A 26,561-nucleotide genomic window follows, 5' to 3' on the forward strand; every position below is an offset into this window, starting at 1 on the left:
ACCCAGTGAGCTTCACGGCTATGTGGGGATTAGAACTCTGGTCTCCCAGGTCGTAGTCCAGCACCTTAACCACTACACCACACTGGCTCTCCTGCATGGCCACTTAAGCAGCTCCCATTCATTTCAATGGCATCTATGCTGGAGAACTTACTGGGGCATTGTGCTCTTCCGTTGTGCCCAAAGATTTTGTCTCCAGATATTGACAATGATATTGGTGGGGGTTTCCTCCCCCTCCAAATAAAGTCAAAAGCACACATTTAAATACTTTCACAGAAATAACCATTCATCAGTTTAAAAGTACAGAGAGACCTTTTATTCTTTCCATTGTGAAAAAAAAAATCAAATCATCATCCATTTTCACATTGTGGGCAAGGGTTTTTTGTTTGTTTGTAAAGGGAGAATTCTTCAAAGCCTATTTAGAAAAGAAGAGAGACTGTGGCAGCAGCAGGGATGGAATGGGGTTGAAATAGTGTATTTTTGGGCAGAAGTATAAAATACAAGACTTAAAGAAAAAATGGTGTAAAAAGTAAACAAAGACAAATAATTACAATTATATAAAAATACAACTTGGTCATCAAACCTTATAAAAATTGACTTTGGAATTACATTTGGCAGACACACACACACACACACACAGTCAACGCACACACACACACCCCTTCCCAGGAAAAAAAAATCACAGAATGACAAGAAGGTTCATAAATTAGGTTGCAATTAGTTACCAGATCCTTTGCTTGTGTCTCCAAAACTCTCTTTCTTCCATGGCCGTCCATGTGAGCATGACCAATGAGGTATATAGGACATTAACACTTTGGGGCGTACGCACAACAGAGGAAAGTGCATCATCAGAGACTACCCACAGGAATGGGTTGAATCCATGTGATTTTGTTCTCCTTTCCCCCCTCGATAAAAGGCACAATCACATTTTTTAATTATTATTATTATTATTTTGCTTTGGCATGGTCGTGAATTTGTTATTCTTCAAGTCCCAGCAGCAGTGATACTTTTCCCTTGATGAGATCTAACTCAGTGCCACAAACGCTAGAAGGTTTGTCATTGAAAAAAATTTCTATGGGCAGCAAAAAAGAAAAGACACACAGTGGTCGAATCATACATCAAGCACCATATCATACTGTTGTTCTTTCTTCCGCCTTCCACATTTGGTGATGAGAACTAAGTACAAAGTCAAAAGCATTACCCAGTAGCATGCGTAAAGTAGCGTCCCGATGATCAGCACTGTCTGTTTCGATTCAGAAAATGGCTTTTTGGATTCCTTGTATATTGTGAAAATAACACCACCCAAAAGGATTGTAAACCAAATGGAGACTGGGATGAGCCCGATGAAGTTGACCACAATGGTTTTTCTGCCCGATGTACCCCACCCTGCTTTGTTTATCGTGGCTATTGCAAACATCTTGGCCGGAAGTAAACTTGACATGTACAACACTGAGTAAAGAGACATAAACACCATGACAATGTTCCCTCTAAGGCAGCTGGCAAAGGAAGACTTGATAAGACCCACAAGCTGGACTGTCAACAAGAAAAGGAGAATGTTCCATAGCTTCCCCCGGTAGAAAAGCTGAATGACGGTGGCAATAAGAAAAAATGGGAAGAACCCAGTGATGACAGCCTCATAGGTCATCCACAAATGATGCTTGTGGAACCACATTGCATTGTACAGCCACTCTCGGAAGTAGGACTTGCTCCAACGAGTCTGTTGGTTCAACCACCTGAGATATTCTATGGGTGTTTCAGTAAGGCACTTTGATCGAGCCGTATATTTTGTTGCATAGCCAAGGCTCAAGACTCGATTTGTGAGATGTCTGTCATCTCCAAAGCTACACTGAGATCCCATGAATTCTTGATTGTACCAATCTTCCACAAATTCGTGGAGTAAAGAGTTCCTGTACATCCCCAAAGGTCCGCTGATACATTGTACACAGCCAAAGTAGGACTGGCAGGCTCTTTCAATGTTAAACGCCATCCAATATCTAACACTGCTAAGAAAGGAGATCCACGAGTCATACTTGTTCAAAATCTACAAGCGGCGAGAATGAAAAGGAAGTTTTAAAATTAGTTCCTAAGGAAAAGAACATATTAAGGGTTTTTTAAAAAGCCATAAAGCATATGTCATAAAATAATGCCATCCACATTCTTTTTAATATTCTGAGATGTTATTTCTCATTTCCCCCAGCCCCCATGTTTTCATGCACTTTTCTTCAGCTCTCATAACATAATACCAATGTTACACAGATTTGCAAAGTTAATCTTTTGTGGCAGTGGTTTTCAAACTATACTGTGGGAGAAAATCTAGGATTGCTCAGTGGCTTTTCAGGGGTCTCTCATGCTATTTTCAGCATTCTCTCCTCTCTTTGGGACCCAATTTTTTGAATAAAGTACTGAACATACAATGGAATATTTGCAGGAGATCTCAAATGAGAGAATGAACACTAAACATGCATATCATTTCCTTGTTCGCAGTCTTCACAGTCAAATAAGTACCCCGGACCAACGTATTTCACTTTCTATTTATTTCTAGACTGTAATCTTTCCCAGCGTCTGGGTGATTTTGTTATTGTCTATTGGTTCAGGAGGTGTATAATTTGAGCCCTTCAGCTAGGGATGGGTGAATCTGTCAATTTCGGCTTCTTGGTTTCTCATTTTTCCAGTCTTAAGTTCAGTTCTCCACACTTCTACATCAGTTTGTGATTTATTTATTTTTTTTAAAGTCCTCATGAAAATTCATTAGCATTTTAGTGTGAATTTCTCCTAATGCACATTTTTGTATGCGATTTTACCCAATGTATAAAACTTTTTGCAAGCAGTCTTCGCTAATGTAATGCATTTTTAATGTTTTTTTTTCACAAATACATGGATTTTTGTACACTTTACATGCATTTTTGTATACATTACTTGGCTGGAGAACTGCACTGAAAAATTCAGAGAAGTGTGAATTTTGAAGGATGGCTGTGTCTCAGTTCGTATATTGTTTCAGGAAGTACATATTAGGTAGGTTCACCTTTAAATGCAAACTGAACTGAATTTCTCTCCCATCCCTACCTCCAACAAAACCTACTCGCGGGCTTAGAATCATAGAATCATACAGTTGGAAGGGGCCTATAAGGCCATCAAGTCCAACCCCCTGCTCAATGCAGGAAATATGCTCAGTGCAGGCTTCCCATATGCATCTGGTTGGTTACTGTGAGAAGAGGATGATGGACTAGATGGGCCACTAGCATGATCCAGCAAGGCTCATCTCACTATGTTTCTTATGTTCTTAAACAATGAGATTTGTAATCCAGTTAATGTAGTTCCTGTTCAAATCTTCCTATTCCCACTCCATTATCATCAGACTGGATATGCTGCGCTCCCATTTTTTTTAAAAAAAAATGAAGAACAGCTGATGAATTTGAAACACTGGCATCTATTTATTTTATTTATTAATTATTTGATTTATATCCCACCCTTCCTCCCAGCAGGAGCCCAGGGCAGCAAAGAAAACCACTAAAAACACTTTAAAACATCATAAAAACAGACATTAAAATACATTAAAACAAAACAACTTTAAAAACATTTATTTAAAATGCATTTTGCCAGTTAACCCTACTCCCTTAACGTAGTTAATTGGTTGGTCAAATATTGTCAAATAATAGCCAAGTATTTAAAGCTTTAAGTTGAAAGCTGATATAGATGTACCTGTGGGTAAGTCCCATTGAACTTAATAGGACTACTTCTAAGTAAATATGCATAGAATTGCACTGTAAATTATCATTAATTATTGACTCCCTCAATTTTGCTTTCCTATCAGATGGCTCTGGTTGGTTCCAGATGACCTGTTTATTGAGCATTCAACATGATTTCTTTGCACAAAGTTTGCACAGAAGTTATAAGATGTCCACTGTTAATAAATACATTCCGATTTGTTCAATGGGTGGTTATAACCTCCTGGAAAACAAATCAAAAAGTCTATGGGTGGGTTTTGTGGGTCGGTTGTTGTACAACACTGCCCAATCCACTTTAATTGTACAACCTGAATTTTCCAGTTTGTTCTGGGCAGCAGTTATCAGGACCCAGCACGGACCGATGATGGCATTGGCATGGATCCATTCTACGTTCTCTTAAGCACTCCTGGCTGCCACTAAGCACAGACAGCAAAGGAGAGCACTTTGTCCTGATCACCCACATTGCCATATCTATGTTATGTTCTTTCCCAATGATGTAATTTTACCCCTATATAATTAAAATATGAACCTTGCCCAATGAGCAGGTAGCTGCCTAAAACCCACCTGTTGATTCCAACTTTTTAAAAGGTGAAAATCCATGTGGAATATATTGCATAAGAATTGGGCTGTGATTAGCACATTCTCCGGCATCTGCTATCCATCTGTCAGCATTTCATGTCCAAGATCCTTTACAATACATTTGGGTCCATTTTACACATATAGGCCTCATGTAGGTTTTTCAGATTAGCAAAAGGGCTGGTTCACGTATTACCACAGCCTACTCAGAAAGGAATAGCAGACATACTGTAATGCATTAACTGTGGCATCACATATGAGTGTCTCTTGTGGACAGTTCATGGATCAATATGCCTGAATTCAGCCTAGATATCCAGTGGCTTTTTGATCTATGCATTCACAGTAGGAAAAATGCTCACACTGCACTTAAAATATATGTGCTATTTCTTACATGGATGGCAATCTTTGCTTGCAAAATCATAAGGGAATACATAGAAGTGGTTGCTATATTCACCTGTACATCTCCCCCAACGCCTCCAACCATTGGATCTTCTTCTAAAACCTTTACCATTTCCACTGATGAAGCTGGATCAAGCATTGTATCAGAATCACACACCTGTCCGTAAGAAAAAAATATGGAATTACCAGGATATCGGAGTCGGAATTGCTGAAAAGTAAAACTATGAGCTTCACAAATGCTGACTTTTGAAACACATCCACTCGAGTGACGTTGCCTTCATTACCAGTGAATCGCAGGTTGTAGGCAGCAAATCTTGGAACCAGATTGGCAAGGCTTAGCAATGCCTGATTTAAAACCGCCCAAAGGGACCCACATTCAAATAAGAGGAAGGTATTTATTGCAAAGTTTGAATTTTTAACTGCAAATTTCAAATATCATTTTCAGCGTAGGATTTGAATCCACCCCTTCTCGCATCCACCTCAGCTCATTGTCTTTCTCTTTTTAAAACAGTATTTGTATCAGACTACCAGGCATATCATTTAAAGGAAACAACAGCCGTGTCAGTACTGTAGCTATAAAGAAGGGTCTGTTCCCAGAATCAGATGTATTTATTTTATTTGTACTTATTTGAACAAGGAAAGCATTTTTCAGATGGGGCACTGAAAAGTGTGTGTGTTGGGGGGGGGAGACAGCTTTGCGGGTGTTCTGCACTTTTCCTGATCCCATTTGACAGAAGGAAACAGGATGCATTTGGTGCCCCCAGTTCAAACATTTCCCGCTGTCCTAAGGGGGGAATGAATGATGAGTGAACCTACAGATGCTTATGAAAAATTGGCAGAGGATCTGGGAAGAAATATGATAACCCTTTTTTTCTGCTCACAGAAGGTTTAGCCATTCATGTGAGCTATATATGTATGCATCTATTGGATTCCAGAAGCTGATTCTGCCATCCACATCTCTTCAGACTTGCATTCATGGAGCTCTACCATTCAAAACACCCCTAAAGGACTGTTTCTCAAACACCATTTACTCCTGTTTTGTCGGGTATAATATTGCTCTGTTTGTTACTATTATACTCTCCATGTTGTTTTAAAGGGTTTGCTGATCTCACTGATAGCACGTTTAAAATGTATTCTCTTCTCCTTTGGAAAGAGCAGTTGCAAGCATGAGTGAAGCCAGCATGAGCGCAGCGGTGGCTGGTGCTCATGGAGACTGGTGGGGTGGAAGGCAGGGAAGCCCAAACAGCAGGTGGAGCCAGAGCCGATGACAGGCAGAGCCAAGTAGTTCTAGTTTTGCCCCCATCCTTCCTGTTAAGTTCTACAGAGGCATTACTAAGACTAAGGAGGAGGAGGACATTGATAGCCAGAGCCATCACCTGGAGTGGATGGAAGTCAGATGGCAGGCAGGCAGGGGCTGGCTGAGGACAGGCTAAGGTTGGTGGGGCAGTGCCCCACTTGCCCCAGTGGGCCAGCTTCCACTGCATGAGTGACTGCAAGCTTGACTATAATCTAAGGCCCTCCATAGCAGCTACACTGGAGCTATATTGTGGGAGGTGGCATGAGCGGTGGCTACCCCCAGTCTTTGCTATGTTTCAGATAGTTTAGTGTGTGCACTGCTCCTGTTATGAGCCAAACAGTCCCTGAAATAGTTCCTGTAAAAGCCAGCTGGGTGTAAAAGTGTAGAGTGTTGAAGTTGGGTCAAGGTTCAAAGCCCTCCTCAAACCGAAAGCTTAGTGCGTGGCCTTGGATCAGTCGCTATCTAACCTACCTCACAGGGTTATCGTAAGGAGTGCATGTTTATTAGGGACGGGGTTCGGTAGCTGGTTCCTATCTGTTTGCATTCCGACAGTTTGGCTTTCAGTACCTATCTGCCTTTTTTGGGGGGGGGGGGTTCCTGATTGTGCAATTGCTGATTTGCAGGGTTTTTTTCCAGTGGAAAAAAGTAATTGCTAATGAAAATGCTTATGCTGTAGGCACTTTTTCACTGGGTTAAGTTCAGAATGCACCAGCTTAGAAGAAAGCTGATTACGAAGACAATAATGTAAAATGTGGATTTTAAAAAAAACAACAACTGTGCCAGCAATGCCAGTCCAAAACCAATGTGGATTGTGGGATTATGTCAAAATCTGGTAATAAATCTGATTTAGCAAATATTATCTCCCATTCGTAGTGTGTACATGTGCCAACCCAATTTGAGCTCCCGGAAGGAAGGACTATAGATCAGTGGCAGGACACATGGCTGACACTCTAGTGAGCCACTGCCAGTCAGTGTAGACAATACTGAGCTAGATGGACCAATGGTCTGGCTCGAAATAAGGCATCTTATGTTCCCAGTTATGATGATAACCGGAGAGCAGTGTGATCTGCAGTAATTGCGACACACATTTCAACCCCAGCCTTCTTCCAGTGAGCTCAGGGTGGCATCCACTTGGGAATATCCTTCCCCCCAGTTTTCCTCCAAACAACCTTTTTAGGCCAACCGCTAGTGACTGGCGCAAGCTCATACAGTGAGCTTCATAGCTCAAGCAGGAATTTAACCCCAAACGTCTTACCACCAGCTTCACCAGTTGAAATATTGGCCCTGCAAAACATACATCTGTATGGCAATAGTGATAGATGACAGGCAGTGGGTAGGGTCTTTTGATTACTGTTAGAATTGCCAACCTTTTTTTAAAAAAAAAAGTCTTGCCCCCTAGGAGAGATCAGAAGCAGAACCTCATAGGCCTGGGAGCAAACCAGGGTGAAATCTGGTAGGCCAGGGGTGATGCTGAGGGGCTAAGTGGGGGCCAGTGGAGGCTTGCACCATCTGGTGTTTACTGTCATTTCAGACTGCCAGCACTGGTTACCTGCTTGGACCAGTAGATTACTGGGTTGGCTAGCAGTTCTATTTAAAGTTGATATGAAAAGTGCATGAAGATTGTAATATGTATGCAAATACACCTTCCCATTCACTAGATTTACAGTTTTGTTTCCTGCTTATTTAGAAACAAAAATTGCATGCGAGCTTAGTGATCACAAGGTGTTTTTTATGTCCTTTTTGTTTTCACAATGGGGAAACTGCTAATGGGTAGGGCCAGCCCCAGGCATGCCGGGGCCCTTGGCCAGCACCCTGCCCTGGGCCCTGGTGCTCCCCTTCTGTGATTCGTGATTTGTTCAACCTCCCTTTCTCGGCTGTGTTTTGCGGCTGCGCACACAGGGCTGCCCTTAACCAAGATGGCGGCCGAAGTTTCCCTAAGGGGCTGAAGCCTCTGCCGCCAACTTGGCTGATGGCAGGGATGCACGCGCGTAGCACACATGCATGCCATCAACCAAGATGGTGGCAGAGGCTTCAGCCCCTTAGGGAAACCTCAGCCACCATCTTGGTTAAGGGCAGCCCTGTGTGCAGTGCAAGTGCAGCCACAAAACACAGCCAAGAAAGGGAGATTGAACAAGGAAATGGTGGGGGCTCCGAAGCTCCCGCTCTGCAGTCGTGGCAGCAATCCTGCCGTAAATCATGGAAGGGGAATGGAGGGGCCCCTCATGGGCCCCTGTAGCCCCAGGGCCCTCAGCCAGGGCCCCACCTGGCTTCCCTTTGGAGCCAGCCCTGCTAACAGGAAAGACCAGCAACAGCCTGGGTTAGAGCATCACAAAGTAGAGATTCCTCATGTTTGCTGGCTCCACCTACCCATCTCTCCTGTCTTTTGCGGCTGTGCGGGCTGCGCATGCAGGACTGCCATTAATCAAGATGGTGGTCGAGGTTACCCTAAGGGGCTGAAGCCTCTGCCGCCATCTTGGTTGATGGCAGCGATGCGCATGTGTAGCAGCCTGCGCAGCCGCAAAAAACAGGAGAGACGGAGCCAGCAAATGGGCAGGTGGACAAAGCTCCCTCTCTGCAAGAGACAGGTAGGTGTGCGCATGCGTGCACACGCCAGGGCCCAGTGCAAGCTGGTGTGCAAGGGCCCCGGCCTGCCTGGCGCCAGCCCTGAGTGTGGTGTAGTGGTTAAAATGTTGGTGTTGTTCTTATGTAATATAAACACTTGGTAGACCCATAACAAAAGGCCAGTTACTGCTGAACATGCTATCACATAACTCACTAGGAAACTGAAAGTAATACAAGAAAAAGCTAAAGGGTAAGTCTTAGCTCCAACCCATAATAACTGGAGACAGTGTTTAACTCTGTCATGACCCATTATGACAGTTGGATTTTGACCTAGGAGACCAGGTTTCACATTTGCACTTGGCCATGAAGTTCATGGAGTGACCTTGAGCTAGTCATCAACCTACCTCACAGGGTCGCTGTGAGGTTAACATGGAGAGAAGAGCCATGTGTGCCGCCTTATGCTCCTTAGAGGAAAGGAGGGATATAAATGCAAAGGAGACTAATGATATCAATAGCAATACTACTAATAGATTTCTGTTGTTGCTTTTTAAAAAGAACTTCTCTGCTTTGCCAGTTATATGCCAGGATCTGAGGCTGTGATTCATTCTGTGAGAAACTCGGAGGCTCTTGCCTGCAAACATATGGATTTGCTGCTCAAAAAGAGTCTCTAAAAGGATTGGCAGAGTCCACGAAAATGGAGAGATTTTAAACCCTATGAAAACTTGTTAAGAAGCCGGGAGGGGGGGTGGAGCTTAGAAATACAAACAAGAAAGATCCCTCAGCCAAATAGTGTTGGCTTCATCATTTATAGCTTGCATTACCTCACTCAAGGCAAAAGCTGGGCCTTTAAAGCCTCAATGACACCGTTCACTTAAAAATGAATTAGGCGGGGCCCACGCCTCCCTTTGCAAAGCGCAAGCTGCAGGGCGGGGATTATTCACCAGCTGTGCTGTATCTGACAGACATCCCCCCCCTCCACGTTTACTGGGCCTGAAAAACGAAAAAAGAAAGCTTACACAAAGAGCTGCTTCTCACTCATGCAAAAGCCACTTGTGTTAATAGTTACCTTTGAGCTTAGGGAGGAGGAATACATGGATCTGGGTTACTCCATTTTATCCTTCCAGTAACCCGGTGAGGTAGGCCGGGCTGACAGAGAGCGAGAGAGAGCCTGGCCCAAGGGTACCTAGTGAGCTTCAGGGCTAAGTGGGGACTGGAATGCAGATCTCTGCTGCCAAAGTTCAACACTCCTTAACTATGATGCTGCTTTGGCTTGCAAAGCAATACTGTTTGGTAAATCCCAATCTCTTACATCGGGCCACAAAGACACTGTCCCGGAGTGATGCTGTGCTGGGCACTCAAGGGAAATTTTGTATGACAGGCGCAGAGCTTGGAAAACTTACTTTTTTGAACTACAACTCCCATCAGCCCCAGCCAGCATAGCCACTGGATTGGGCTGATGGGAGCTGTAGTTCAAAAAAGTAACATTTCCAAGCTCTAGACAGGCGACTACCAGACCCTGATGCCTATGGCAGAGGCCATTGAAGGCTGGCTTGTTAGGGCAATTGAGACAGTGCCCCACTAACCTCAGCCTGAACTCACCCACCTGCCATCTAACTTACAACCACTCAGGGGGTGTCTCTGCATGCCATTGGCTCTGGCTTCACCTACTGTTTTTGTTTGCCACCCTGGGCTCCTTCTGGGAGGAAGGGTGGGATGTATAATTAAGTAAGTAAGTAAATACTGTTGGCCTCCCTGCCTTCCACCCTACCAGTCCTAGTGGGCATCAGCCACTCCTGGTAGAGGCCACGGAGGGACACTCAGGACCCAGCAGTTGCCCAATGGAAGGGCCATAACTCAGTGTAAAGAGCATATATTGGTGAAAATAACAAACAAAAATGCACTATATTAGGATAATTTACTTGCAAAAGTGTGGTCATGAGTCAAAACTGCATGAAAACATGTATTAATTGGGAGACATTTGCACAAAAGCGCTGAAGCATCTTCATGAGGACTTTGTTAAAAAAACAACAACCTGCAAATTGCTGCAAGAAATGTGGAGAACCAAATTAAAGATTTGAAAAATGAGAAACAGAGAATACCTAAACTGACAGATCGTTCAGTCCCTACCCTGAATACAAGTTAGGCAGCTTAAATATAAGTGTAATAAATAATAAAATAATAATAATATAATGGAAAAGCAACTGGGGCAGGAAAAAATGGCCAGAGGTACAGTAAGTGTACTGAGCATCTTAGGAAGCTACCTTGTATTGAGTCTTGCTATCAGTCCATCTGATTCAGAACTGTCTACACTGGCTGGCACTGTATTTCATACAGGAGTCTAATACCTAGAGATGCTGGAGTTGAACCTGGGATCTTGTGCATGCAAAGCATGAGCTCCACCACTGAGCTATAGCCTTCCTTCCCTTCTGTTCCCCCACCCAAACTTGCAGTCTTCTGGTGGGGGGAACCTCTGGCCCTTGGGCCTCATTAGGCCTGTCATGGGTTCCACTTTGGCTTGCTAAACTGTTTCCCACGAACCATGTCCACCTGCCCTACACCTGATGTCATATGCAATGTCAGCTGTGGAGCTGGTATAGATTCAGCTTTAAAGGAACAACGGGGAGTTCCTTTGGAAGTGGGACACTCTGTCAGCACCTATCAGCTGATCAGCACCGCTGGGATCAGCTGCACTACGGGGTTCCCTGTCAGGAGCTCCCTAGTGCAGCTAAGGGGGCTTGCTTTCTCCATATGGAGGAAACAGTTTGGATTCAAAGCGCTTCCTTCAAATGGCACATTTCCTCCTCTGCAAGTGTTTAAACTGCAACCTCTGCAGAGGGGCGAATGCTCAGTTTTCCCTCTGCAGAGAAAGCACTTTGGACTATTTATCATTTATTTATAAAAATGTTTTTATCTATCGCTATTCATAAAAAGCATCAAAGTGATCTACAACAAGCATATCTATGCATACAATGAATCCATGTAAAAATTTAAGATCAGAAATCATTGACTAACTATTGCAGAAAGATATCTTCTCAATTGCCTGCAGAACCCTGGGGGCACAGAAGTTTTCAGCAGGCGTTTAAAAGTCAAAACAGAAGGTGCCTGCTGATTCAAAGCACATCTTCCAAACTCAGCATTTTCCTCCCCATGTTTGACGGGTGGCCGGTCCCCGCTGAAATGGTTAGGGAAGGCAAATATTGTTTGGTAACCCACAGCCAGCCCTCACTTCCTTCCTTCTGAGCAATAGCTCACCAAAAGGCTGCAACAACAGTCTTTACAGTATTATATCTCTGAATTCATTCTCAGGTTTCTTCTGCATGTAATGTAACCTGTATAAGCGGTCAATGTACAGATTTCGAAACAACTGCCTGTAGACAAATATGGTACTACAAATGTGGAAGCATTTACAAAGAGCACCCGCTTCCCTCCCTCCCTCAAAAGATGGTTGGGGGAGAGGATCACTTGGTGAAGGAATGAGGCGGTGCAGAGAGCCAGTCTTGCTTGGTCCATGATGTTATATGGCGACCAATCTCTTAGGCCAGTTTAAGGCTAGGGATATACTGGAATCCAGATAATTGTTTTGGTCAACTACAGGTTTGGGGGTCCCCATACCATAATTCATTGCATACTGGCCCATGAGTTTAACAATCCATTGGAGTCCAAACCTTCTTTGGAATCTGTAGCCCCTAGCATGTGATAATTATGCAATCAAAATTACATCGTGCATGGATAGCGAACTTGTGGTCCTCCAGATTTTGTTAAGATTCCAGCTGGCATCATCCCCAGGCAGCACAGCCCATGGAAAGGGAAGATGGCAGTTACAGTCCAACAACATCTGGATGACCACAGTTCCCTATCAGTGGCCTAGGGAGTGAGGAATGGGTGTAGCTCAGTGGCAGAACAGTGGAGAGGGTCTCAGGTTAAATCCCCTAGTGTGTGTCTGTGTAGACTTGTCTGAAACCCTGCAGAGCCTGCTGCCGGTCATTGTAGACCAGGCTTGAGGAACCTGTGGCCAGATCTTGCTGGGCTCCAACACCCACTATCCCTTATTGGCCATGCTGGGAGTTGGAATCCAACAACATCTGGAGGGCTGCAGCTTCCCCATCCATGGCATAGACAGTTCTGAGCTAGATGGACAAATGGGTCTGATTTGGTATAGGTCAGCTGCCCATGAATTCCAAACAAGCCCTGCCATCTCTGGTGCCTTCGAAGAGGCATTCGGAGGCAACCGTGGTTGTGGAGAAGGCATGGTAATACTATCACTGATGCATCAAAGCTGTATTGAATTGGGATATTGCACTGCACTGCACTGGCGCTTACCTGACCTCCCATCATAGGCATTGATGCAGCTTACAGGCAGGGGGAAGAGCAAAGCAACATGGTGCACATGCACTAGTGGGAGCGCTGGATTGGCTCTGCCAGAGTATTTGCACCACCCAGATCATGCTGTCGCTTCCCCCTTCCCCCTCCCTATAAGCCACAGCAACACCATTGGTGGGAGGTCAAGACAGTGCCCCCACCCTGCTGACTGTTATTGCTGAATTGGTATCTGAATGTGTTATGGTTTGGGAATCCTTGCTAGTGAAATAATAGTCATTATGGAGCAGCAACGGCAGATTCTGCCCATTCCTCCTTAAACTGTCCCTCGAAAAGTGTGACCTGTCCCTGTATACCATCTGACAAGTCTTAACTATTTCAGAAGTCAAAGCTTTTCAACAGCCCTGCTGTTTTTCCAAGCGGAGAGTGAAAGGGATGCTCTGTTCACCGAGGGACTAGGATGGGCGATGCACTACAGCGTCCAGCACAAAATGTACAAGACCTGCTTTCTTTGGAGGCTTGTTTTACTTGGCAGCGAACGGAGGGCTTTTCATACCTACCTGCACATAATCCACACTTCTCCCCAGTGCTTTGAATGCTGTGTACATGACTTCTCTTTTCCCACCCCATTTTTGCATGATGCAGACACTTTTGTTGGACAGGACCAGCTGAGTGACGTATTGTATGCTCTCTTTATGGGACTCTTCCGTCTCCTCGGGGCCTCTCTGGTGAAAGTTGTTCCTCCAGACGTAAGTAGCAGACTTATCCCTGCCCATAATTTCACTAAAAATGTCCATCATGTAAACGTCATCTTCAGAATTCCCATCGATGACCATAATCACCTTAATTCCGGGGTAGGTGAGCCTTTTCACTGAAAGTAAACATTTCCTTAAGTAGCTGGGATCTTCTTGGTAGGCAGCAACGCAAAGGGCGACAGTTTTGTTCAGCTTGATGGGCGTCTCAAGAGACCGTTTCATTTTCCTATGTTCGAGGAAGGCAAACAGGCTTTGGATGATGAGGTGCGATGCCAGAATGGCACCGTAGAGTCCAAAGGAGAAGTAATAGTTGTCCGTTTGGATAAACTGGTAACCGACAATGTAAGCAGCAGAGATTCCAAGCAGGAGGGACACCCCAAAGAGTGTGGTTCCAAGTATTCTCAAGATACATATAAACCGCTCGCAATGCATCTGCAAAAGATCAAGACAGATCATTGTTTTTAAAGCATATCCTGGATAAAAGTAGTCATCAGGTTAGTTTAACACAGGCAGGGAGAGAACTGTGGCCCTCCAGATGTTGTTGGGACTCCAACTCCCATTAGCCCCAGTCAACATGGCCAATGGTTGGGAGCTGGGAGTTGGGGCCAGTTTCCCACTGCTAGAGGAAGGGGAACTGATTTATAATGCTGCACCTGAGACACAGCTATGTAAGTTGCACCTTCTCATTTTTGATAGGGGGGAAAACAATATAATGTTGAAAAACATGGAGCAATATGGTAGAATCATTGCAGAACTCATTTTGTAATCTGATCACACTTCTACTCAATTTACATAATATGCTGTCACCTATGTATCTATCTTGGAGATTAGCAAATGGGCCAAATTCATCACGTTCTGAGCTTAAAAAAAAGTCTAGCTCTAAAAATAGTTTAAAAGCAACTCCTAAAGACTTTCTATTCTATCTTGAAATGTACTGTATCAGGTTTTCTCAACAAACCTTTGCTTTTAGTATTTAGTCCTGTCTGATACAGTATCTGTTGATTATATCCTGTGCTATAGGCCCAGGCAACAGTGACCAAATCAATCATTGGTTAAGTATGGGCTCCAAAGATGGAATGAGGTGGCCACGCCATATGATGGGCAGTGGCAAATGTGTGTTTGCAACCACTTGTGTCAGAGATTCCAACACATGTACCTAAAATCCCTTGCAAGTAACAGCAAAAGAGGAAAAAAATACTAGTCGCCGTCGCTCACCCTTGATTTTCCACCTGACGTGCTGTTCACCTGCAAATGCAAGGGCTCCACATGATCTTGGTTTATTTCTGGATCAGCACCATAGTGCCCTGCATTGCATTGTTTTTCCTGGGTCAGGATAGGCTGGGTCATGGAGGGGACAATTGGTGGACAATTGAAAGCAGCTGCAGAGAAGACTCAGACAAACTAAAGTTTTGGATGCAATTCTGGTTATCTCCTTTTTAGACAGATGTGCCATAAGGTTCTTTTTATGGATGTATTTTTATGTTGCACAAACCAAAATGCAAAACAGCAAAAAGAAACAAAACATAACAAAAGTAGATAGTATGAAATTGCCTATTCCTGCAAACTGTGTTGTATCCTGCTCTTCTCCTTCTCCCCACATGATGACCTCTCTGTTGATGATCTTGAGCCAGGATTGGGAGCCAAGGAGATCTCAGAGCCCCTCAATTATGAGTCATCAGATCGAACTAGGGACTGGCAGCTCAAACATTTTGGCTGTTGAATTGAAATTGGCAGAGGGCACAGTCAAAAGCCATTTGGTGGTACTGTATGGACTGGCTCCATTCTAGGGTGCTATCTCTTTATATTTTCCACCTGAGGATGCAAGAACTCAAAGCCTGCTGTCTCTGGGAGCTGTCCTGCCCAGAGTCAAAGGATTCAGACTGAGGCAATGTCTTTTTCTCTTTTTATGAAGGTTATGGTTACATCCAAAGCCGTGCACTTCACACACCTGACTATTCTGACTCACTACTTTTCCTAACTATCCTAACTAAGCAGTCTCTGCAGCATTTGGGGAAAGTTAACTCAGCACTTGTACCGTGGATGACACTGGCTTAAGTAGGGAAGGTTTTCGCATGTAAACGGCGGCTCTGCCTGAGTTCTCTTCTCACGCCTCCTCACACGGGGTGAGGGGGGGTGAGTCTCAAATGGCACATCAGTAAGGGGGGCTTCGCTAGGTGACAATGCAAGCTCTCAAAGCTGGATGCTGATTGGCTAGGAAGTCCTCGAAGTGTCTGGCGGGGATTCCTGTGGAGGGCGTGACTGGGGAGTCTCACCCCAACTGCTCAGACATCGGACTTGCAGAAGGGGAAGGAACTGCATCAACAGACATGCTGGGCATGGGAGTCTGGGGTCTGTCAGAACCCTCCCCGATATTCTCCCTTCCCTCAATGTCCCAAGGGATCTCATCCTCATCTGACTCCTCTCCCCAATCTAGCTTTCCCTCAGTCTGGGGCACAACATCATCTCTCCCTCCATGCTCAAATTCCCCCCACCCCACAGGCTTGGGCTTATCCAGATAGACTTCATGAAACTCTCTCACTAGATCCGGCGCATGGACGTTGGTAGCTGCTTCCCAAGAATGCTCTGCCTGGTCATACCCCTTCCAATGAATCAAGTACTGTAGACGCCCTCGGTGCTCCCACAAGTCCAAAATCTGCTCCACCTCATACTCCTCTTGCCCATCCACATCTATAGGGGGTGGCGGCACCTCCTGCACCCTATGGGGATCTGGGGGCTGCTCCAGCATAAGCAAGGAGCAATGGAACACCAGGTGAATCTTGAGGGAGGAGGGCAGTCGCAAACGGTAGGCTACTGGGTTGATCTGAGCTTCGACTTCAAAGGGTCCCAATCTTCTGGCTTCCAATTTATGACATTGTGCCCAGGTCAGCAGATAGCAAGTGGATAGCCATACCTTGCCTCCCACATGAATTTCTGGCCCCACCTGTCAATGTTGATCAGCTACTGTCTTATAGTTGGTCTCTCTCCAACTGTTATTTTAGCAACTGCTGCATAGCCCGAAGTTCCTATACAAACTCCTCGGCTGCCAGTACAGCTGGGCTGGCATTGGGAGTGGCGAAGGCTCGAGGGTGATACCCCATGTTAGTGAAAAGGGGTTTCTGCTGGGTGGTAGTGTGCACTGCATTGTTGTAAATGAATTCTGCTAGAGGCAGGAAGGACACCCAGTTTTCTTGCAGGTAATTGACATAATAGCAGAGGTACTGCTCTAAGGTGGCATTAAACCTTAGTCTGTCCATCTGTTTGTGGGTGATGAGACAAAGGCTGCCTCAACTCACTCTGCAGGAGTTGCCACATAGTGTGCCAAAACCAAGCCATAAATTGCGGGCCCCAATCCAAAACCAGACTGTCTGGAAGTCCGTGTAGGCAATAAATGTTCTGAACATATAGTTGAGCTGTCTCCTGTGCATTTGGAAGCCCTGAGCATGGAATGAAATTAACCAGTTTGGTAAGGCATCCAAGACAACCAAGACTGTCATTTTCCCCTGAGAGGAAGGGAGGTCAGTAATAAAGTCCAAGGAAACCATTTGCCAGGGTCCCTCGAGTGTAGGGAGCCGCTCCAAAAGACCTGCTGGTCGTCCCATGGTGTGTTTGGCTCTTGCACAGGTGGGGTAGGACTGGACGCAACACTCCATATTTATTTATTTATTTATTACATTTATATACCGCCCCATAGCTGAAGCTCTCATATCATGTTTTATCCTTGGCCACCAGAACTCCCTTGTGATTGCCTGCAGGGTTTTAAAAACTCTGAAATGTCCAGCGGTAGGATAGTCATGGAACTATTGCAGAACCTTGGCTCTCAAGTCTCCTGGGGTCACATACATAGCTGAGTAATGATACAGCACCCACCCTTCAGTGTGAAGTCCACTGCGCTTGCGCGAGGCTGCCACTCCAACTCCAACCACCTTTCCTTAACAAAAGGATCTTGCTCCTGTGCCATTTGTAACTCCTTGAACCAAGAGTCCTGGCACGCTGCCGCCACCATCTTCTCGAGGGGTATAATGAGTCACAGCAGTTTCTGGGTCTGATTCTCCAAATACTTCGGCTTTTGGGACACTGCGTCTGCACACTTATTCTGCACCTGTGGAATGTAATGAATCTTGAAGTGAAGACGAGCAAAGAATTGAGCCCAATGCACTCGTCTCTGGTTCAGTTTGTGTGCGGTGTGGAGATTCTCCAAATTCAGATGATCTGTGTGAACTTCTATCTCGTGCTGTGCCCCTTCCAAGTGATGTCACCACGTTTCAAAGGCATTGCAGATGGCCAGTAGCTCCTTTTCCCACATGGTATAATTTTGTTTGGAACTTGATAGCTTACATGAAAAGTATGCACACAGCCTCAGACCCTCTCCTTTCTTGGCTGGTTGTAAAAGCACAGCTCTGATGGCCAAATCCGAAGCATCCAACTCCACCACGAAAGGGCGTGTAGGATCTGCATGCTGAAGTATGGGCTCAGAGGCGAACAGGACTTTTAACTCCTCAAAGTCTGTTTGCGTGGCTTCTGTCCAACAGAAGGGACCTGAGCCCTTCAGGCAGTCCATGAGCAACACAGTTTTGTTTGAGTAAACTGTGATGAACCTATGATAGTAGTAAGTGAACCCCCAGGAACCACTTAAGATGCAACACTGCCCACACATGCTCCTCATGTTGAGCTGGGGAGTCTGAGTAAATGAGGATATCATCTAAACACAGAATCATGAGCTGGTCTAGATAGTCTCTAAAAGGTGTCATTCATAAAACACTGGAAGACCCCAGGGCTATTGAGACAGCCCAAACGGCATGACCAAGTACTCGAACTGTCCATATTGGGTCTTGAAAGCAGTCTTCCATTCATCCCCCTCCTTGATTCGCACAAGGTTGTACACCCCTCTCAAATCCAACTTAGTATAAATTTTAGCTGAACGCAGTCGTTCCAGCATCTTGGTGATGAGCGGCAAGGAGTAGTGGCTGGGAATGGTGATCTTATTTAACTGTCTGTAGTCATTATGTGGCTGTAACTCCCCATTCTTCTTAACAAAAAGCAAAGGTGCCCCAGCAGGTGACTGAGATGGTCAGATAAATCCCCCTTTTAGATTGGTGTCTAGAAATTCCCTTAGTGCTGCCAACTCCGGCTCCGACAAGGAGTAAATCCATCCCGAAGGGTCACGCGCACCCAGCAGCAGATCGATGGCACAGTCATAGGGACGGTGTGTGTGTGTGGGTAACTGGTCAGCTTCCTTCTTGTCAAAGACGACCTGGTACTCCTCATATTTCTTAGGCAGAATGACTCCCTCCTGCAGCTTAGTGCCAGCCAAGACAGCGGGTGGAGTCTCCTTCTGTGGCTGGCAGTGTTGATGGCAATAGTCCGAAGGATGCACTACCACCGTTTCATCCCAGAAAATAGAGGGTTGTGCTGAACAACCAGGGCATCCCCAATACCACTGGGAAGCGAGGCAGGGTGGCTACGTAGAATGACAGGCTTTCCACATGTCCTGGAATTTCCACTCTTAGCGTCTCCGTAGCCTTAGTAACAGTTCCTGACTTAAAGGACCACCCATCAATGGTCTCAACAGACAAGGGCTTCTCTAATGTCTGGGTTGGCACTCCATGCTCCTGAGCAAAACCCCAGTCCATAAAACCAGAGGAAGCACCCGAATCTATCATGGCATGGACCTGGAGGACTTGTCCCGAAGGCAGAACCAACTGGACTGGCAGGTGCAGGGCTGGCTTTGATGGAAGGGGCTGGCAATGAGACCACTGTTCTTGCTTCGTTCCCAACTCTTTGGCCTCTATGAGAGCTGGGATTTGGAGTTTTCCTGCACCGGAGCCCTTTCTCCTTTGGAGGGGCACCCCTGAGCTAGATGCCCAGCCTTCCCACAGTACCAACACCACCCCTCCCTCCTGCACTTCTCCACCTCCTCCTCCGACAGGCGTGGCCTCGCCCCTCCAATTTGCATGGGTTCCATGCCCAATGATGTTGAAGTTCCCACACTGGGGGTGAAAAGGGCGTGAGGAAGTGGTATGGGAGCCTGGGAACGTGGGGCTTCAGCCTTGCGCTCCATCTGGTGACCTTCAAGCTGACTGTCTATTTGCAGGCATAGCTGGATCAATTCCGCAAGGTTGCCAGGTGGGGAGGCGCATGCCAACTAGTCCAGGATTTCTCTGCACTGAATCCATTCCGGTAGAAATACATCAAGGCAGAGTCATTGTAATCCACCTCCTGGGCTAGGGCACAAAAAGTGTTGGTGTACAGCCCCACAGAGCCTTCCCCCTGCTTCAGGGTTCCCAACTGACGGGACACAGTCTCTTTCCGTTGAGGATCTCTAAACATCTCCTTCATCAAGTCAACAAATGCTGTATGCTGGGTCAAAACAGGATCATTCCTCACCAGGAACGGAGTAGCCCATGTGGCAGCTTCCTCTTCGAAGAGGCCGATAAGAAAAGCCACCTTCACATTCGGAAACTCAGCTTGACGCACTCGCATATACAGTTCACGCTGGGCAAGGAATGTGGCAAACTGGTCACACCTACTGCCATAGTGTGGAGGCATTCCCACGGGTGCTTTGACACGGGCTGCTGGCACGGCCGCTTGAGCCATTCCCCCTTGAGTAGCTTGGTTAAACAAGAGACCGAGATTCTGATTCTCGAGTCAGAGATTCTGGGTTTCTGTGCAGAGGTTCTGGACTTCTGCATACAGAGCTTCAACTGTTCTCTGGAGATCCTCTTCCATGGTGGTGCTCTTCTCCATGCCGTCTATCATGGGAATGCCAGTGAAGGTGAAGGGAGGTGGTGGCTGAGTCAAGCTGTCCTGCCCAGAGTCAAAGGATTCAGACTGAGGCAATGTCTTTTTCTCTTTTTATGAAGGTTATGGTTACATCCAAAGCCGTGCACTTCACACACCTGACTATTCTGACTCACTACTTTTCCTAACTATCCTAACTAAGCAGTCTCTGCAGCATTTGGGGAAAGTTGACTCAGCACTTGCACCTTAAGTAGAGAAGGTTTTCGCATGTAAACAACGGCTCTGCCTGAGTTCCACTCTTCTCACGCCTCCTCGCATGGGGTGAGGGGGGGTGAGTCTCAAATGGCACATCAGTAAGGGGGGCTTCACTAGGTGACAGCGCAGGCTCTGGAAGCTGGACGCTGATTGGCTGGAAAGTGCTCGAAGTGTCTGGTGGGGATTTCTGCGGAGGCGTGGAGGGTGTGACCAGGGAGTCTTGTCGCAACTGCTCAGATGTTGGACTTGCAGAAGGGGCAGGAACTGCATCAACGGACATGCTGGGCATGGGAGTCTGGGGTCTGCCAGAACTCTCGCCAATATTCTCCCTTCCCCCAACTTCCCAAGGGATCTCATCCTCACCTGACTCCTCTCCCCAATCTAGCTCTCCCTCAGTCTGGGGCACAACAGGAGCTGTCCTCAGTCCTGCAGTATCTACGTTCAGCCAACTGCTTCTAACTAGCTTTGAGCTGGAAATAAACTCAAAGGCCTTCTAGTCCAGCCCCTGCTGATGCAAGAACTCTGCTGCTACAGCATCTTTGATCAATGGCCATTCAGCCTCTAATGAAGGAGAGAGTAATCTGGACCACTGTTGAACAGTTCATATTCAGGGGTGGTCCCCTGATTAGCCAAGCCAAACAGCTGATGAATTTGAACTCTTGTCGTCTTCCAACCTGGCCGTGATGGCGGAGCCACACCAACTTTCCTCTCTGGCACCGGGGCCTTCCCTGTGGACAGATCCATCTACGCCAAGCAGTCCTCTACCCCTTTCCTCTCCTTTCCTCTCAAGAGCCCATCGTTTCATCTTTCCATCTCTCCCGTGGGCAGACCCACCCACGCTGAGCAGGCTTCTACTTCTTTCCTGTCTTTTCTTTCCTCTCTTTTTGTTTCCACCTTTGCATCGACCTACGACTGCCGTAACTTCGACCACTTCATCCCTGTGATCAAGTTGAAGTACTGCTTACCGTGGACATTGTCTATGCTGGCAAAAAGCTGGACTGCTCCTGCTCCTTTTCCTGTATTAGGACTGGCAGATGCAGGACCAGCAGGACACCCCAGTGGTATCATGTTGTGATGTCAACATATTGATGTGAGAACTAGTGGACATTGTCTAATTGTTAGGAATTGATTAGGAAAGAGTTATGAAAGTGTGATTTGTTACTGTGTTTTCATTGGAAGTTGTTGTTGCTTTTTAATAATGTTATTACCTTGTTATTTAACTTTTGTAAATTGTATTGGTTTTATTGATATGTATTTCTATATTTGTGGTTATTTTTTGTAAGCCACCTTGAGGGCCTTTTGGCCAAAAGGCGGGATAGAAATAAACTACAATAATAACATAGGAACAGCGCTTCCTAATGTTTAACTTAAATCCCTTTTCTTGTACTTTGAACCCATTGACTTGGGTCCCACTCTCTAGAACAACAGAAAACATATTTGGCCGATTTACATGACAGTCCTTCAGATATTTGAATGTGACTGTCATATGGCTTCTTAATAATCTCATCTCTAGGTTAAGCACATGCAATTCCTTAAACATTTCTCCCATAAGACTTGGTCTCCAGACCTTTCCTATTATTTTTGTTGCCCTCCTCTGGACATATTTCGGTTTATTGATATGCACCTTGAATGGTTGTGCCCAGAACTGGACAGAGTACTCCAGAGGTACCATTACTTTTCATGATATAGACACTATATTTCTGTTGGGGCCAGTTGTTAGACCAGGGATGGTGAACCTGTGGCCCTCCAGATGTTGCTGGACTATAACTCCCATCATCCCCATCAAGCATGGTAAATGGCCAGGGATGATGGGAGTTTATTTATTTATTTATTTATTGCTTTTGTATACCGTCCCATAGCCGAAGCTCTCTGGGCGGTTTACAACAATTTAAAACATTAAAAAACAAATATACAAATTCAAGAGCACATTTTTAAAAAGCAATTTAAAAACACATGCTAAAATGCCTGGGAGAAGTGGAAAGTCTTGTAGTTTACAACTCTTGGAGTTGTAGTTTAGCAACATCTGGAGGGCCAAAGGTTCCCCACACCTGTGTTAAGACCCTTGTGTCAGAAGTGTTGAATCCCAACACATGCATCACCACTATTTTACAGCTTTTCCAAAATGTATGTAAATTGCATATACAGAGAAAGGGATGCATTGGTGAGCTGATAAATGTGGCAGCTAAGTGTGTACAGTGCCATCGTTCAAAGCACATCATAGCAATGAACTCACATGCTGCTTTCATAAAAACCCACAATTTTCTTGGTTTCCAGCTTTCCCTCCACAATATGAGGATATCTGCATGCCTTACAGGACTGTAATAAAGGCGGATATAATTTATAGGCAATGCTTCAGGCATTCAAAATGTACCATGTCTGTATTATATTAGAAACCAGCAAAACAATATTTGAGATGAAAACCATCCTTTATGTGCATTATGCTTTTATGGATTTTAAATATAAACTACCAATAGTGATTCCATATTTCTTAAACTTTAGAAAAAAATAAAAAAATTATATGCTGCCTTTAAAAACACAAACAACCCAAATTGAAAATTTCCCCAAGGTATCAAAAGCGCGAGCAAGACTTCTAAAAATTCACACACTTGTAACAGTCTCGAAAAAGCTGTACAACATCTTCCAGCTTCGAGTCTTAACTTGCTAGATAAAACTTGAAGTGCAAAGTGACTTCATCAGCCGTGTTATTCTTCCATGTTGCTTACACTAATATTAGAAGGCCTTCTTTTTTAAAAAAAGAGAGGAGGTGACAGACTATATATAGTTGGAGTCCTTTCAGAGCTTGAAATAGAATCTGGCAACTTTTGGTATTCTTAGTTTGTCTGTCTCTGGAATCTCCGTAATGCTAAACTCTGTGTTATGCATGATCTAACAAGAATGCAAGATCTAACAAGTGAATAAGATGCTAAGGCATCACAGTAATGAGCCAAGTGTATATATATAAACCTTTCCAGGAACTGCAGCTCAGTCCTATGCATCTTTACTCAGAGGTCTGTTGCACTATGTTCAATGGGGCTTACTCCCAGGTAAGTGAGCACAGGATTTCCTAAAGCTGGGAGTAAATTCATTAGGCCTTCTGAGTAAAGATGCATAGGTTTGCTCTGCACAGAGGACAAAACCTCAGAAAGCTCTATTTCAAACCTGAGTTGTATTTCAGTAGGGCAAGTTTCAGCAAAATCCTTCAATTGGACAAGATCCTTTTTAAAGAAACACATTTTGTTTTGCTCTGGAACAGTCATACAGTATAATCCTAGGCCTGTTTATTAGAAGTAATGGGGGTTATCCTAAGATAAGTGTGCAGTTGACTGCAACCTTAGTTGTTCATAGCAATTGTCACTCAGGATATGAAGCCAGTTTGGTGGTCAAAGATAGTGTCGCCTCAGTCTCAGTAATAATAGCTAGAGTTGTGAAAAACAGCAGGAAGGAGGAAGAGGAAGGTAGTTAGGGATGGATGAATCTCTCTGTTTCTCATTTTTCCAATCTTAAATTCAGTTTCCCATATTTCCCCATCAGTTTGTGATATATTTTTTTACAAAAAGTCCTCATGAAAATTCAATAGCGTTTATTTCTCCTAATAAACTCACAGCAGTATACAGTTTTGTCTAACGCAATGCATTTTTAATGTTATCTTAACTAATGTATGCATTTTTATGCACCCGTTACCACAGCATATGCATTTTTGCATACATTACTTGGCAAGAGGACTGCACTGCGGAATCTGTGAATTTCAAAGGATGGCTGTGTGTCAGTTCTTGTATTGTTTTGGAAATTGAACTGAATCAGTTCGGTCCCCCAATCCCTAGGTAGGATGCCTCCCTCAAAGAACCTCATTTCAAACATTTTGAGATGGTTTGTATCTTCAGATCTCACATACAGCAATCAAGGAAAACAAGACTTCATACAGTGAGGGGGGAAGGTACCATATGTACCAGTTCAGGTGCATCCAGAATTGTGTATAATTTTTATCAGCTTTGAGAAAACATCAAATGGGGCAAAGGCTAGGAGCTTGGACACGTCACCATAATTTTTTCATTTGGATTAAGATTCCCCAGCAGCCTCAAATATTATTTCATACACGTGATTGCACCTCCACAGCAGCCAAGCTGTGCAAGCAACTGAAGCCATCGCTTGGAAAAGCAATATTGTAAGCTGCGTGCAATCTGAGAGGCGCTCCCCAGGATCCTTTGCTGTGTCAAAGAGCACACAGGGTTCAGCTCTTCAGCTCCATGTGGCCATTTGTTTGATCACAGCCAGTGGTGGCTGATGCCCATTGGGATTGGTGGGGTAGAAGGCAGGGAGACCAACAGTAGGTGGAGCCAGAGCCAATGACAGGGAAAGACACAGCCAGTGATAGACAGAGCCAACTAGTTCTAGTTTTCCCTTTATCCTCCTCCCTGCTGAGTTCTTCAAGGGTAGCACACTGAGACTAAGGAAGAGGAAGATGATAGCCAGCGCCACCTGCTAGACTGGTTACAGGAAGGCAAGCAGGTAGGGGCTAGCTGAGGTCAGATTGAGGTTGATAGACTTTCTCTCTAATGCCAGAATTTAGGATTGCTTCTTTAGTTAAGATAACATATTTACACATATTATGATGAGACCTTTTCACTTGAAGCTGTGCACACAATTGCATAGCCTGAAATGTATCCCTGAACCAAAGACTCTGGTAGTGTAGCCAGTTGGATCTTCATACTTTCTCTCCTTTTTGCATTATCCTTATAGTTACCAGTTTCTGCATGTATGCTGATAATATTCTGCACACCATCTGTTGGCTACATCTGACTTGGAACTACACCCTCTTGACATCATATATGCTTGAGGACCATCCCTTTGAAAGGCTGGGAAAGAGTTACTACTTAACTATAGCCATACAACACTCATCACTTGTTTACATTTCTGTCTTACAGAAACTTACAGCCTTGGAGGGAATGCATCCTTTTAAGCTAGAAATGAAGAAACAGCTAGCTGCTCACCCATGTAGAAAAACAATCATCCCTAGCAGATCATAAGGACAGGAATCGTACTGGGACAGGGTTTCTTTCAAAGATCTTGAAGTTAAGAGAGAGCGTGTGGATGTTTGAAAAAAAGCAGTAAGCTGCTTTCATGCATGGAAGGAGTGAGAGCGAGCTTATTCCAGATTCTGTAATGAAGAGCTGGTTCACACAGCGACTTACTGTGAGATTGGTACTACTTGCATCCCCGTTTAATTTACATGCTTCACATGACATTGCAGGCAATCAGCAGCTATCACAGTTTTCCCATATCAAACCAATCTAATTTTAATGTGAAAAGAAAAGGAAAAACAGTCTCAGGTTCACTGCGCTCCTCTGTGTAGGTGCTTTTCCTCAGATTTTTTTTTAGTGGGCGGGCTCTTTTATGCCCCATCACCAGCTCCCTCTCTCTCTCTGCCACCCACAAAAGCTGCCTTTCATTCACTCCCCCTATTCAGTTTCATACTGTTTTGTGTCAATTGCACTCCCACACTCTGCAGCTGGGGAGGCATGCAATTGACAAGAAACAATGAAACTGGCAAAAAAACCCTCCCTTCTTCATTAGCAATATCGTACTCCAGAGGGAGTAAGCACGTAAAATTAGGGGTGGGGCCACAAGGAAACAGCAATACTAAACCTTTCCAGAGGAACGCCTGCTTGTGTGAAAGGAAAACAGCAGATTGGAAGGTAGGAAGTGTGAACCTTGCAAATCTATCACAATAGCAAAAGCTGCATCTTTACTGCAAAGTTCAGCTCCCATGTGAATGAGCCTGAAGACATTCTTAAAGATCTAAACCTCTGTAGATCTGGCAGGCTCTACATAGTCACACCCTAAATTTGTGGCAACCGCTTAAAATTTAAAGGCTATTTCTTGCATGTCCATGTCTGTCACTTGATTTCTCAGTGTCAGATGACAAGGAACTGAATGTGTGAA

General features: G+C 44.9%; 1 protein-coding gene across 1 annotated transcript in view; it reads right to left on the reverse strand.

Moving 5' to 3' along the window:
- Positions 1–290: 290 nt before the first annotated feature.
- The window catches only part of HAS2 (hyaluronan synthase 2), a 42,511-nt gene continuing 16,240 nt past the window's right edge, over positions 291–26,561 (reverse strand). The window contains exons 2-4 of the mRNA XM_061605855.1: positions 13,434–14,060; positions 4,753–4,854; positions 291–2,038 (exon numbers count right to left, since the gene is read on the reverse strand). Of these exons, the coding sequence (XP_061461839.1) occupies positions 1,109–2,038; positions 4,753–4,854; positions 13,434–14,060 (1,659 nt within the window). The 3' untranslated portion in view covers positions 291–1,108. The remainder of the gene's footprint in view (positions 2,039–4,752; positions 4,855–13,433; positions 14,061–26,561) is intronic.

This window comes from Rhineura floridana, chromosome 1 (genome assembly GCF_030035675.1).
Source record: "Rhineura floridana isolate rRhiFlo1 chromosome 1, rRhiFlo1.hap2, whole genome shotgun sequence".
Taxonomy (NCBI): domain Eukaryota; kingdom Metazoa; phylum Chordata; class Lepidosauria; order Squamata; family Rhineuridae; genus Rhineura; species Rhineura floridana.